This window comes from Macrobrachium nipponense, chromosome 7, assembly GCF_015104395.2.
Source record: "Macrobrachium nipponense isolate FS-2020 chromosome 7, ASM1510439v2, whole genome shotgun sequence".
NCBI classification, from domain to species: Eukaryota; Metazoa; Arthropoda; class Malacostraca; order Decapoda; family Palaemonidae; genus Macrobrachium; species Macrobrachium nipponense.
In genome coordinates this window covers 25767393-25783142 of record NC_061109.1, presented here as the reverse complement: position 1 = coordinate 25783142, position 15750 = coordinate 25767393, and the positions used below count along the sequence as shown (strand labels likewise).

General features: G+C 43.4%; 1 protein-coding gene across 1 annotated transcript in view; it reads right to left on the bottom strand.

Annotated features, from left to right (window-relative positions):
- The window catches only part of LOC135217560 (uncharacterized), a 313898-nt gene that overhangs the window by 288087 nt on the left and 10061 nt on the right, over positions 1–15750 (bottom strand). Inside the window, exon 2 of the mRNA XM_064253525.1 lies at positions 1–37. This exon is cut by the window's left edge and continues 87 nt beyond it. Within this exon, the coding sequence (XP_064109595.1) occupies positions 1–37 (37 nt within the window). The remainder of the gene's footprint in view (positions 38–15750) is intronic.

The window sequence follows — 15750 nt, the reverse complement described above, 5'->3', positions numbered from 1 at the left end:
GTTTTCATTGCTGTTCCCATGGTTGTTAGCATTAACTCTGGAAAATAGGTTGAAAGAATTCCTATATTAAATATTGAACTTACAGCATGAGTAAAAAATTGAAAATATTAAAATAAAGAAAAATATAAAGGACAAGACCATGGGGAAAATCACTTATTTTCTTCTCCCAACCATAAAAGTATTTAAAATAACTATTCTTCATCCCAACAAAAGTACTTAAAAATAACTATTAAGTTCAAAACAATGACTTTTTTCATAGAAGCACATCAAACCATTTTAAACGTTTATATGTGATCATGAATATCACTGATGTACATTCTTCTATCTTCTGGACAGATGATAAAAGTGACCATTCAACCATGAATGCTATGGGCTCCCCTGTATCTATTAACGGCCTCCTGATCATTTTCTGTACACTGGATGCTAAACAGCGAGAATGAGGAGGGCTAGAAATTGGGCATGGAAGATATGGCTGATGGATTATTATGAAAAAATACAGGTAGTCCCGAGTTATCGGTTGGGGGTTCCGCGTTTTCTCAGCAGGTGCTGATAAGTGAAAAAAATGCCATTAACCGAAACTCTGCCATTTATGGCGCCATGACCAAGTTAATAGAGCTGATAACTGGTTAATGGTGCCTCTGTTAGGTATGTTATGGTGCCATAACTATTATTGGCCACAAGCCAATAACCAAAACCTGGCCATTATGGTGCCATAAAATGCTGATTTTATGGCACTAGACAAGCGCCATAAGACCGGATTGCCATTGACATAGTCCACCGATAACTGGGGATTGCCTCTATATTTGTTTTTTTACAAACTTATCAACCATATGGTAGTCTTATTCCATGTGAAATGAAGTCTCACTCCAATGTTCGACCATTCCTGTCACTTTGAAGTTGGTTGTGGTTCCCAGGGTTAACAGCTTTCCTCAGTGACTCTGCTTTGCCATTCATTTCTTTTTATTCATTCAGATACTTACTTAATTTACTTCGATAATGATGTTCTCTTAGTTTACAGTCTCTCAATCACTGACAAATCCACTATTGTTGTGCTACTGTAATAATTCACTTTTTCAGTGTGAAGCAGTTTTTATAAGTTTTCATGATTCCTTAATTCTTTTGTTTTGTTTGTTTGTTTGTATGGTGTTTTTACATTGCATGGAACCAGGTGGTTTTATTCAAACAACAGGACCAACGGCTTTAGGTGACTTCCGAACCACCTCAAGAGTGAACTTCTATCACCAGAAATACGAACTCGCAGCCACCGAGGTGGCAGGCCAAGACCAAACCAATCATGCCACTGAGGCGCTAAATTTATTATGCAAAATTTGCTTTAATTTCCATTTTTGCCTTGTTTTAACATGACCTGTGCACAATAACTTTCTGTCCTTGACTGGAATTTTTCAGGTGGTTTAACAGTGTAGCAACTGTTCATCATCATCACATGGTCCCCCAAAGGCTCTGTAAGACAAACCAAAAAATCTCAAAGAATTCTCTTCTAGTACTAGTTCTCAGGCAGTTCAGTGTGTGTTGGTACAACGATAAGACTATAATGGACTCTAGATAAGAGACCAAGAGACCTCTGTGTCTGTCTATAAAGGCTACCTTAGTTCTCCCTTCATCCTTAAAACACCAATGTGGCAAAAGTGCATATGCCTAATCACTTGGTCTTTGCAAAATGAAGAACTACTAGGGCTTTGCTCCCAGATTATTTACCCCAAGATCGTTATTTCAGTCACCATGGAAGAATTCAACAGAGGCAAGTTAAGTCCTTAGGTTTTAAGGCCCGGGGTGAAAAATTTTAGTTCTCTAACATTTTTAACTGGTAGGTATATATTTGTTAAAGTTGGGAGCTAGTGGATCTTCCACAAGGTGAGAAGCTAGGATTACACTGCTAGGCAATGCTATAAAGTGTTCCCCTCATATTCGTGGGGAAAGGTAGCAGCCCACCCCCCACAATACTAGAACCCGCGAATAGTTGATACCCCTATAAAAAACCACCATGCCAATTTTGTTAGGTAAAACTAAAAAAAAAAAAAAAAACATTAAAAATGTTTATATACCTGGTTTTTTTTAATAGTCACAAAAAATGTATTTATGATGAAACTGATTAAAAAACCATGAATTTGTGGATATTTCTCAGAAAAATACAGCAAGTAGAGGAATTTTCCCCGCAATAATATGGGGATACAGTATATGTTCCCAGAGAGAAATCAGCAAATAATAATAAATAATAATAATCATAATAATAATAATAAATAATAATAATAATAATAATAATATCCTTTATTTCAGCTCAGGGCTATATACATGGAATTTACAAAATACAGACAGCAATATACACAATGTAGATACATGAGACAACATGATAAAAAATGAATAAATGGCACTATCCACACAATAGCTGGTAATAATTAATAGTAATAATATTGGAGAGATAAAAAAGTGCATTGAGAGTTATAATAGCTAGTGCACAGATTATGTAACTTAAATTTCAGCTAGAGACTGTAGGTGGTCACAGAAGTCAGGTCCAGAGGGCTAAATATGAAAATTGAATGTAGACAAACTTTTACTTGATAGTATTCACAGTAATAATGAAAAAGTAAAATATCAGCAATAATTATAATAATAATGACAGATTCTGCAGATGATACATTGCCAATACAGAGATTAAGTCTTTTAAGGAACAAAGGCCTCATTTTCCCATCTTTCCCACAAATTAGATCTTCTTGCTTCACTCCTTAGGATGCTTTGTATGAGCAAGTTGCTGCTGTTTCTCGCTCAGGTTATCAGACTGGACATTGTTCACCTTACAATGATTTTAACCCTTAAACGCAGAAGCGGTATATTAAAAATCGTCTCAGTATGCCAGGGGGGGTCTCAGAGTGAGCGCGGAAGCAGAAAAAAAATATTTTTCAAAAATCACAGTGCGCTTACTTTTCAAGATTAAGAGTTCATTTTTGGCTCCTTTTTTTGTCATTGCCTGAAGTTTAGTTTGTAACCATCAGAAATGAAAAAAAATTATCATTATCATATATAAATAATGCGATATATGATAGCGTGAAAACAAAATTTCATATATAATTGTATTCAAATCGCGCTGTGCGCAAAACGGTTAAAGCTAACAAGTTAATTTTTTTTTTCGTTAAGTCGTTGAATGTACACTAAATTGCAATCATTTTTGGTATATAAACACATTGTAAAACGATAAAAGCAACACAGAGAAAATATTATCCCAAAATAATGCATGAATTCGTAATGCACGGACGTAAAAAAATGTTTTTTAAAAAAATTTACCATACATCTAAATATCGTCCTAGAGACTTCCAATTTGTTTCAAAATGAAGACAAATGATTGAATATTACTATACTGTAAGAGTTTTAGCTTACAATTGCAGTTTTCGACCATATCTGACGAGTTAAAGTTGACCAAATGTTGAATTTTTAATATATTTTTTTTATATGCAAATATTTTGAAAATGAGAAAAGCTACAACCTTCAAATATTTTTGTGTATTTTACATGAAATTGCTCACATTTTCATATATAAAACTCAATGAAACGCCTAATAAGAAAGGTAGCAAATATTAGGAGAATGAGACGTACGCATTCGTGCTAGAGACTTCAAATTTGTTTCAAAATGAAGATAAAAGGGATTTTGACGAAGGAAAAATCTATCTTCTGGGTGATTGGCTCGTGTCGCCCTATGAAAGGATCCTTAATATCATTCTTTCTAGGTAAAACTTTAAATCTAAAAGCTTGCGATTTAACCAGAGGAAAAACAAAATTAAGAAAATGTCAGTAAAACTGACTCGCTCACTCTTAAAAAGAAGTGTCGGTATGGCAATAGGGGCGAGTGGGAACACTACCACGAGACATTCACCAATTAGACCTTCCAATCAGAATCCCCACAAGAGAGAGCTGATACCTACGGGCGATGCGGCCGGCTACTACTACTACTAGAGGGGACGCCACGGACAGCAGCGCCCCTAGCGGACATCCTTAATCTAAAAACATCTTGTCCTGCAGGGGGGGGTAAACCTCGGGGGGGGGGGGGGCCAATCATACAGGGTGGGTTTCATAGGGCGACACGAGCCAATCACCCAGAAATAGATTTTTTCCTTCGTCAAAATCCCTTTTCTGGGCTCAGCTCGTGTCGGCCTATGAAAGAGTACCAGAGAAACAGACAAGATGGAAAAAAGGACAAATGAAAAGCAGTTGTAAAATGAGGGATATAATATAAGTAAATCAATTATTACAGCATATAAACTAAGTACTTAAGGCTAACTTATTCTAAACAGTGACATAAAAGAAAGTTAGTAATGTAAAGTACTTAAAATTACAGTAAACATAGTGTGGATGTCCCTAGCAAAAAAAAAAAAAAAAAAAAAAAAAAAAAAAAAAAAAAAAAAAAAAAAGGGACAATCCACTAAATATGATCTCAGCGGCTAAGGCTAGGATATCCGAGTAGACATGGCGATAGGGTGAGGCATGTTGGATGAGGTAGGTAGAAAGGAGACCTGGATCTGTACTACGACTACTATACAGTATCAGGAGAAACAATGTTTCCCGCTGCTACTGCTGAAAATTTTAAAGATTCCAAGGACTTTAGATAATGACGTTTAAAGACTGTCGGAGATTTCCATCCAGTATACTTTTTAAGATCCTCAAAGTTCATATGTTTGAAAGTAATTAATTGAGGTGGCTACTCCCCTGATGTCATGTTGCTTTTGGGAATGAATCAGGATTGGCTTGTTTAATGAAGTAAAGGATTTGTTTTGTCTAATTACCTTTTTACTGACAAAGTACCACCTTTTTCCCTCATGAAGAGAGAACCTGAGGATCTTGAGGATGTACGAGATAGAAAGGCTCTTAAAGTTGTATATGGGCAAAGAGAAGGGTCTTGCGGAAGTGGGATGACTTTCCAAGGGGCCCACCTTGCAAGAGGATCCTCATTTTTAGCCAAAAAACTACGATCCGGAGCAAGCAGAACTTCTCCTGAGGGGAGGAATTCCACATGACCCGCATCTCTGGATAGAGCCGACAGTTCTGAAATTCTAGCTCCTGAAGCTAGGCTTAATAAGAATAATGTCTTTCTAAGAAGCATTATGAATGTACAAGACGAGTTGTCAGTATCTGAAGCTAGTTTGAGGACATCATTTAAGAACCATGAAACTGCAGTAGGCCTTTGAGAAGGTACTAAGTTCTAGCACAGGCTTTAGGAATAGACGTGAAATAAGATTCAGTCAGATCTATCTGAAAACCTAACTGAAAGATCTTCTTCAAAGCCGATTTATGAGTAGTAATAGTGCTAGCTGCTAAACCTTTTTCACAACAAGGATCTGAAAAAGGATATAGCTAGATTAACTGTCATGGTTGTAGTGTTTGATTCTTTCAGGAAGGATGCTAATTTTTTAACAGCTGAGTCATATTGTCTAATAGTTGACTCTCTCTTATCTGATTCTAGGAAGAGGATATTTTGTGGATCAATATTAGCATCTTTATTAGCCGCAAACTTCATGAAGTCCATAAAGTTAGGGTCTGAAGAATTCCTGAGGAAGCGAACACAGTCCTCATTTGTACTGATTGTGACAGCTTGGGATTGGGAATCCGTTGAGGTCGGAGACCCAATTCCAGAATTAGAGGATACCAGTTGCTTTTGGGCCAGTCCGGTGCAATCAGAGCTACTATTCCCTTGAAAGTCCTCAGCTTGCTCAAGACTTTCAAGGAGATTCACTGGAGGAAAAGCATAAATTTTTCTCCACTGATCCCAATCTAACGACAGGGCGTCCGTGGCATAAGCCAGAGGGTCCAGGTTGGGGGCCACATAGCAAGGGAGCTTGTGGTTCGCTTGTGAGGCGAAGAGATCTACTTGGAGACCTGGGACTCTCCAGGCATATCCACCGGAATGACCCGTCGTCTAGGGACCATTCTGATTCCAGAAAGACTCCTGACCGGACAAAGCGTCTGCTATACACATTTCTTACCCCCACCAGGAGGTGAGTGGCGGACAGATGCCATTTGTGTTTGTTTGCATAGGGCAAAGATGGCTATCATGACATGGTTCACATGCTTGGATTTGGACCCTCCTCTGTTGATGCAATGAACTACCACTGCACTGTCCAAAACTAGCCTTAGATGAGACTTTTTCGGGGGAAGCAGTCTCTTCAAGGTAAGAAATACTGCCATTGCTTCCAGAACGTTTATGTGGAGCTGGCGTAATTGAACTGACCAAGTCCCCTGAACCTGTTTGAACTGAGAATATCCCCCCCACCCGGACAGGGAGGCATCCGTGTGAATGGTTAACACTGGAAGGGGATACTGAAGGGGTACCCGCTTGGCTAAGTTCTTTACTTTTGACCATGGACGGAGTTGATTGCGAAGGATCTGTGGAATTACTGACAACTTGTCTCGAGATTTGGCGTTTGCTCTCGATCGCCAAACTTGATTTATATCTTTTAGTCTTGCTTTCAGGAGGATATCTGTCACCGAAGCAAACTGAAGGGACCCTAGGATTCTTTCCTGGCTTCTCCTTGATGTTTGCTTGCATTTGAGAAAATGTCTGACAGATTTTTGCTATTTCCTTCCGTTTGGCCACTGGAATTGACAGATTGTGGGAAGACAAATCCATTGGATTCCTAGCCACTGAAAACGAGACTCCGGGGTAAGTCTGGATTTCGTTTTGGTTATCTGGAACCCAGATGTTCCAGAAAGTGAACTACCTTTTTGGTGGCTTTGAGGCATTCCTCGACTGTTGGTGCCCAGATCAACCAATCGTCGAGGTATGCTGCTACCATTATTCCCTGAGCTCTCAATTGCTGCACAACCACTTCTGCTATTTTCGTGAATACCCTGGGGGCTACATTCAGACCGAAGGGCATCACTTTGAATGAGAATGTCTGATTTCCTAGCCTGAATCCTAGGAATGGGCGGAAGTGTCTGGCTATAGGGATATGATAGTATGCGTCTGTAAGATCGATGGAGCATGTGACGGCTCCACGAGGAAGTAAGGTCCTTACTTGCGAGAGGGTAAGCATCTTGAACTTGTCGCAACGAATGAAAGAGTTTAGCTTTGACAAGTCTAAGATTACCCTTCTTTTTGTTGAGCCTTTCTTTGGCACGCTGAATAAGCGACCTTGAATTTTAGATGCTTGGCTCTCGCAATAGCTCCTTTCTGAAGGAGTTTCCTCCGCATAATCTGTCAATTCCTTTGATGGTATTTGGCGGAATGATTTGATTGGAGGGGGATACTTTGATCCAACTCCAACCCAATCCTTTGGACACTATGCTCTGTGCCCAATTGCTGAACCCCCACCTGTGACGGAAGAGGAACAGCCTCCCTCCTACCTGGGGGCCAGCCTCATTGTTGATGGGCGGGTTGACCACCACGCCCTCCTCTGAACTGCTTACTCCTTGTCGCCCTCCCTGCGCCACGCTGGCGAAAGTAGCCTCTCGCCCTACCTCTCGATTGTCTATTAAAGGGAGGGTAGGCCTGACCTTCATACATAGGGTTGAAGGCCGGCGAGAGTGCGTAGGAGGTCGAAGGTTGACTGAGGAGACAGCAGGAGGATGGGCTGGTTCTGCTTAGATGTAGAATCGGTTGTCCCTGTTGGGTAACAGGGACGGCCTGAACGAATTGCTGCTGTTGCTGGTGTTTCTGGTAAGGCTGGAACCTTTTACCAGACTTCTTTGGTTTCTTACCAGCAGTGGGGACGGATTCTTGCTTCCTCTTAGATGAAATACCCCACCTAGCTCTAAGGCTCTGGTTGAGCCTAGCAGCCTCGTGGTGTACCTCATTTACAGCGGACTCTGGGAAGAGATCCGCTCCCCACTTGCTAGAAGCCAGGAGTCTATTAGGGCTCCGTGGGGCCTAATAGTGCACTACTGCAGAACGTGCTTTCGGCAATTCCTCTTAGCTTGGAAGAAGTCGAAAGCATCCGTCTGAACCGTCTGAAGCTGGACTTGGCCAAAATTTAAACAAAGGTTCCGTGCCATACGAGAGAGCCAGCCATCTCTGTATAATCAGTCTCTTTGTTATAATCACGAATTGAGGGACCTGCCAAACCTAGTTCGAGCGTCGAACTCCGCCTGAATCAAGGAATCAGGCAGCGTTGGAGCTTTTCGCCGAACTGGTCCATGGCGCAGTCCGGTTTGACTTACCAAGCGTGAACGTGGCTGGCAAGTTCTCCCACAATTCTCCAAAAGCTGGGAAGAGCGGAGAAGTAGACTCTGCCTCCCTTAGCTGTGGCATGGGCTCATCCTTGAGGACTGCCTAAGAGTCGTCTCTACTATTTTTGTAGCGAACGAAGAGAAGCCTCCTCCTCCGTCGCAAAAATAGTGAAAGGACTCTTGTAGGCCTGGAGCTTGGTGTTTGTACACTCCCAGTCCTCAAGGCAGTGAACCCATTCGCGTTGAGCATGATCTCTACTGTAGAGACGTTCTCCCCTAGAGATCTTGTCCTCCCTAGTAAGCACCGCTACTGTCAGCCTAGCATAGCCAATGAAAGGCTGCGTCAAACCGGAGGATAAACTCGAAGTCCTCAATCCTTCGAGTTCCACACTCCGGGATAGAGATCATACCATCCTTAAACGGAGCGTAAGCGGCCACTCTCCATGGGTTCTCCATAGAGAAAGCTGGTAGTGACTCATATGGTGGAAGCTGGAAAATACCAGCACTTGTTACTGGGGAGACTGGAAGAGGGACCTGAGAGAGCCCAGCTACTCGGTCCTCATTCTCTCTAACTCTGTTAGAGAGATCTTGGATGGACTGGCCCGATTGAGACAGAGTGCTCGACAGTTGTGCGAACATCTGCTCGAACTTTGTTCCTAGGGCGGAGACTTGAGAGCCAACCATCTCACCCACCTGTTGCATCACCACTGCTGAGAAAGCAGTGGGATCAAAGGTGCTGGGTCCCGCTACTCCAACCGGCGTTACCGGAGTGGATGCGGTGGAGGCCGGAGAAGGCATTGGCTCGGCGGGAGCGCGAGCCTTCTCCTTAGAAGACTTGCTTCTAGAGCTCTTTGAGTATGAAGAGCTCGGCTTGGCCTTCACCGCGTCAGCATAAGAAGTCGAAGACTTCTTAGCTGAAGAAGACGACGACGACTTTTTAGAAGTCGTCTTAACTAGGGTCTTCGGTTCTCTCTGTCCCTTCACCTTTGGGGGTACAGAGAGAGCGGGAGAGCGGGTAGGGATCTCAGATCCCACAAAGCCTTGGAAAGAAGCACTTGAAGAAGGGACAGGAGAAGATCCAGGAGCGCCCGACACACCTACCTCAACCAACAAATCCTCAGCACCTACCGCCATAGGCTCAATGTTAAGGTCCAGGGTAGCGACGTCCGGGACCGACTCCTGTGTGGCCACGACCCCGAAAGACTGCTGCATCTCTTGCTGGATGGAGGCTATGAGAGGGGCTGCGGATATGGGTCAACATACCCTGTTTGACTTGCCCCCGGGGAAAGATCTGAACGGCCAGCTTCTTGTCTAAAATGTAAGGCTGGCCTTTGGCGGCGTTCTTCCCGAAGCCGCCTACCCACGCTTTCAGGGTTGCAAGAGCGACCTCCCTCACACCAGCAGCCTGAAAGAAAAGGCGAAATGAGCTTCTAATGGCGGGACGGGGTTAACAAACTTATGTCTAAGAGTTGTTAGTAAAACGATAAAAAAGTCTATAATCGACTTACCCCCTCCACCAGCTGACTGGCCAGGTCGTAGCAGATGGCGCAGGCTTCCGGGTGCCAGACGATCATATCGTTGTACGGCGTGGCACACGGAGCGTGAGACCTGCACTCATCGTGGGCGCAGGGGTCGTACAACGTCGCGTTGCATCCCAGGACCTGACAGTTGGTAGCCTGTAAGTGGAAAGATACATAAGTATCAGGAGAACACTTACAGCCTAACAGTTGCTCCGCTGGTGCCGGAGCGAGAAAGTTAGATTAAACCAGAGCCCCGCCATAATACGTGTGGTAGTAATATGGTTGGTTGTCCTAGGCTACGCCAGAGACAAGAGATAGAATCCAACCAGGTGTGGTGGTGAAATGAAACCACGACGGATAACGGCGGAGATGGTATACATATAAAATAAATAAAATAAAATTATAGAAATCATCGTAAAAGTAGGTATATCCTTAAAAATAACAATAATTATCAAACCTTTCCCCACCCGTCTACTAGAAGAGTGCCCAGGTAAGAAGCAAGCTCCCTTCCGGTAGCGGGGGAGAGATGCAAGGATATAGTAGGCAAGCAACCAACCACTAGTAGTGACCACCCCGCCCGCTGGCGGAGCCAGTAATCTATAACCAAAGGTGCCCCGGCTGCGGCGGAAGGCTCCGTTCGTTACAGAGAGGGAAGGTGGCTGAGCAACTGGGGAAGGGGGGGAGGGTCTCGGCGTAACACGGGGCGGGAGAGAGAGAGGGGGGGGGGTGGCCTACTCCTCCCCGTCCCAACAACTACCCGCTCGGTGACCCGGTACCCCTATGAGTGGTCGCCCTATACCCCCCGCTGGGGAGAACCCCTGGCCTCCTCAGAGAGGGAGGGAGGAAGGCAACTGAGGTTGTCATGGCAACCAAGGGGTCCCCCAGACGCCTCCCTATACCTGGTAGGGAGGGAAGGGGAAGGGTAAGGTGCGATGGAACACGTGACCGCAAGTGGCCTAAGCCGCGATAGCAACACAACCGTGGGGAGGGCCACGTGAACCAGGCTGTACCAATACATGGGACATGCACCTAGGCTAGCCTAACACCCTAAATAGAACTAAATTTACATCGTAAAGATGGAAAAGACACTTTTAGTAGAAGAAAAAGAAGCCCAGGAGGAGGCAAACTGTTCCGAGGAACAGAAGCCTACTCGGAGCCAGCGATAGCCGATGAAGAGCAAGAGCCGGGATGCTGGGCTGGAACACAGAATAGCCCTAAATACCAAACTAAGAGAAATGGTAAAAGGGCTAACCTAGCTAAAACTCGATGTAAAAAACGATGAACGTGATATAGAAAGCCCATAAGTATAAGAAGTCCAGTATGGAAGACCGGGAATTCTTAACAAGGCAGCATGGCGCCGCCACGAGTCAACCGGGAAACCGTATATGACCTATTAGAAGGAAAATACTGGTTCCTGGAACACTAAAAAACAGTAAAACACTACTTATGAGGCACTTAACTTAGCCGTTGCGATGGCAGCACGTTCCATGATGGATGGTGAGATAAATCCTCGTGAAAATAGCACAAGCAAGAAAATGCGTCCGAACGCTGGCGCTAATAATTAAGGATGTCTGCTAGGGGCGCTGCTGTCCGTGGCGTCCTCTAGTAGTAGTAGTAGCGGCCGCATCGCCCGTTGGTATCAGCTCTCTCTTGTGGGGATTCTGATTGGAAGGTCTAATTGGTGAATGTCTCGTGGTAGTGTTCCACTCGCCCCTATTGCCCATACTGACACTTCTTTTAAGAGTGAGCGAGGTCAGTTTTACTGACATTTTCTTAATTTTTGTTTTTCTTCTGGTAATTTTAGATTAATTTTTACTAGAAAGAATGATATTAGGATCCTTTCATAGGCCGACACGAGCTGAGCCCAGAAATGACTGAATATTACTAGACTGTAGGAGGTTTTGTTAACAATTGCATTTTTTTACCATTTTGGTAGAGTCAAAGTTGACCAAACGTAGTTTTTATTCTATTTATTGTGATTTATATGCAATTATTTCGAAAATGAGAAAAGCTACAACCTTCAAATATTTTTAGTTGTATTCTACATGAAATTGCACACATTTTCATATATAAAACTCTATGAAAACGCCTAATGAAAGGGAGCAAATATTAGGAGAATGCAACGTACGCATTTCGGAGATTTGCGGCAGAGAATCGGCGCGCGGAGGGAAGGAAAAAGTTTTTTTTTTCAAAAAATTCACCATAATCTAAATATTGTGCTAGAGACTTTGAATTTGTTTCAAAATGAAGATACATGACTGAATATTACTACTGTAAGAGTTTTTGCTTACAATTGCGTTTTTGACCATTTTGGTTGAGTCAAAGTTGACCGACATAGTTTTTTTTCTATTTATCTTGATTTATATGCAATTATTTCAAAAATAAGAAAAGCTACAACCTTCAAATATTTTTAGTTAGTTTTTATACATGAAATTGCGCACATTTTCATATATAAAACTCTATGAAACGCCTAATATGAAAGGTAGCAAATATTAGGAGAATGCGACGTACGCATTTCGGAGATTTGCGGCGGAGAATCGGCGCGCAGAGGAAGGAAAAAGTTTTTTCAAAAATTCATTATAAATCTAAATATTGTGCTAGAGACTTCGAATTTGTTTCAAAATGAAGATTGTTTGAAAATTACTAGTGTTTTATGTATTTTTTGCTTACCCCCAAAAAAACAATAAATATATATATATATATATATATATTATATATATATATATATATATATATATATATATGTATATTTATTTATTAAATTTTTTTATTCTGGTACGAATACATAAATAAAAGGAATGCAGGTGAAACTCTTCTTTTTGCATAAAATGAAATAAAATATATCATGCATCAATAGATACGGATATATAAAAACTTGTAATAAATATAAAAGTAAATACTATAAAAAAAATGCAGAATACTCAATCGTAATCCTGACTCTTTGTACTATTCTTGTTTTCTCCCTCCTCCATTGAAGTCTTGCATTTTTTTTCCTCTCGACATGACGAGGTACAGGTGAGGAGGGAGACACGCCCTTACTGCTGATGAGCCCGGCGGCCCCATGTGCCCTCCGCTGTCGGTTGATTAGGCACATTCCAATAGAAGACCGCATTGTGGTATTTACGGTCACACTCCCCAATCCTGCAAAGTAGCTCTGCAAAGAGCTACTTTGCAGGTGTGACAGAAGAACCGGGTGTCTCTCCTTCTCCCATTTATATGGCTCACCCGGCACCGTTTCTGCCTGCACCCTTCTAGGGCCTCCAGTGTGTGATCCCCTGGCTGCAGCCGACACACAGGGTCCACTACCCGACGAGAAACGATGCGGGCGGGGCCAGCAGCAGGGGCGTCGTCAGCAGGGGCAGCAGCAGCAGGGGCGGCGGCAGCGGTTGGAGCAGGTTGACCGAAGTTGGCCCTCCTAATATCTGCCCTTTCCTCTAGGGGCAGATCTGCAGCTCGGGGCAGGGGGCCAGTGATGGAAGGCCACTCATTGGGATTGAAGTTGATGAGGGCATTCCTGGCTACCTCGAGGAACTGCATGTGGGACAACCTCCAGAGATCGTCACCGTGGTACCCACAGTAGAGTATGTAGGCATTTTGGAGGGCCAACTGAAGAATGTATTTGAGGAGTTTCTGTGTCCACCTCCTGGTTCTCCTGGCAAAGGGATAATGCTGGATGAGTTGATCAAAGAGATCAACTCCTTCCATGTGCCTATTGTAGTGCCCAGTGACGGTAAACCGCTCGACACGAAACTGCTCAAACACAACTCGGCCCTGTCGACGTGTCTTCTTCCGCTGTACGATCTCTTCTTGGATGGGTTCATGACTCCTCGTAATCATGGGGACGAGTCGGACACCCTTCCAACAGATGACGAAGACAGCTCCCTTCCGCCGCCACTCTGTCTCTCCTCTTGCCAGATGTTGTGGATGGCTAGCGAACCTCTTGAGGACATTCGGGGCCCCACTCACCAACCGAAGGGTACCACTGACGTGCACACCTGCTTCATACAGTTCCTGGGCCAGGGATACCGAGTTATAATAATTATCCATAAACAGGTGGTATCCCTGGTTACGGAAACGATCCACAAGACTGAAAACAGTGTCACGCAGCGTGGAGAAGTCCCCGGAATACACCGAGAAGTCCACGACGTATCCAGTGTTGGACTCGGTAATAAAAAAAAATTTCACTCCATATTTCTTCGGCTTCTTGGGGTTATACACTTTAATGCTTAGACTTCCTTTGTAAGGCATCATCCCCTCATCCAAAGAAAGGTTCTTTCCAGGAACCAAGAGAATTCTGCACCGTTCACGAATGTATTCCAACACTGGGTGGATTAGGAGGCGATTGGGGTTATTCCGGGGTATGGCCCTTCAGTTGAAGGCGTTGAAATACCTGCCCAACGCCAGGAAAGTATTACGGGGCATAACGCCAGGCACATTGGGCGTACTTAAAAAAAAATTCCGCCTCCAATATTGCCTGACATCGGCAGCAGGCATCATACCAAAATAAATGTGGAGCCCCAAAAACTGCACCATGTTCGTGAGGTTGCAGCCCCGCCAGCGATATGACAATGTCGTGTGTAGTTCATAACGGCAGTACCGAGCGTAGTCCGCCGTCTCTGCTACCAGGTACTCCAGCAATTCCCGCGTAAGGAACAGCTGGATGAACCCCAGAGCAGTGAGAGGAACAGGCACGGTGAGCCCAGGTGTTGCCGTGAATGGGTGCATGTTAGGTGGGGTGGGGTCCTCCATCCACCCCTCGTCGCTCTCGGACGACCGACCTTCACCTAGGCTGGCGCCGACGATCCGACCTTCTACGTGCCCGTGCACACGAGCGAGGGCACGATTTTGCACACGAAACCCCCCCACTGGCCCATCTCCCTCACTTAGGCCCTCGCTTTCTGTATCGTCATCGGCGACAAAACTAGACCCCATATCCTCATCCTCTCCCTCCTCAGATTCGCCCTCATAAGCGCTAAAACCACTAAATTTGAGCTCACTCTCATCACTGTAGTGCTATGCTGCTTTTTTCCCCTCTAACAAAGTGATATTTAACAACACAGTTCCACCTTGAACATATGCGAGGTAAACTTCAGAACCCTGTGAAAGGCGATTTTTTGCCTAAGTTTAGTACAGTCACTAAAAACGCTAATTAATACAGTTTAAACCCAAAATATGACAAAAATCATGCTCCCAAAGTACCTTAATATCATACTGTAATTCAAATTTCATTAAAATACAGAGAGAGAGAGAGAGAGAGAGAGAGAGAGAGAGTAGAGAGAGAGAGAGAGAGAGAGAGAGAGAGAGAGAGCTTGTTCTTACGTTAAATTTCAAGAGTGTAACTATTCATGAATTATTATGGAAAGAGAGAGAGAGAAAAGGGGGGGGTTCTTAGTTAAATATCAAGAGGGAAATTATTCCCGATTTATCACAGAGAAAGTGAATAACTTTGGAAAGAGAGACAAGTTATTCTTTCGTTAAATATCAAAAGATTGAAATTCATGATTTATGACGGAAAAATATAAAATAACTTGAGAGAGAGAGAGATATCCTGTCCATAGTGATATCTTATTTGACCATCCTTGGGCAACATTTTCTCCTTCTCAGTCAATATGTCAAGGTATAATTGAAAGTTATGTTACACACCCTCCTTGCTCCATCATCAAAGAAGACTGGGCATCCATATTATTCTTTAAGATTTCAAAAGCATAATACGGATACCCAACTCCCCCCCTCGGCACAGGACCCTCCAAGATATAAAAGAATCCTTTCTGCGAAAGAACTTCTTCAGAGAAAAGATATCCATCTAATCAAGAGCCCAAGGAAAGCAATGATCTCATCTAAATGAAAATTGTGGGTATTCACATACCAAAGAAAAAAATCCACAGGTTTTCTGGGGAGTGAAATTTCCGACTTTCTCTCCCCTCATGAAGGGAGATTTAACAGGACCCAAGGAAACTTTCCTGAACTACTTGAATGTACAACAAGACGATCCAAGGATCAACCTCAATATACTAACCCTTGTAGCTGAATTTTGAAGAGACAAATTCATCATAATTCTCTCT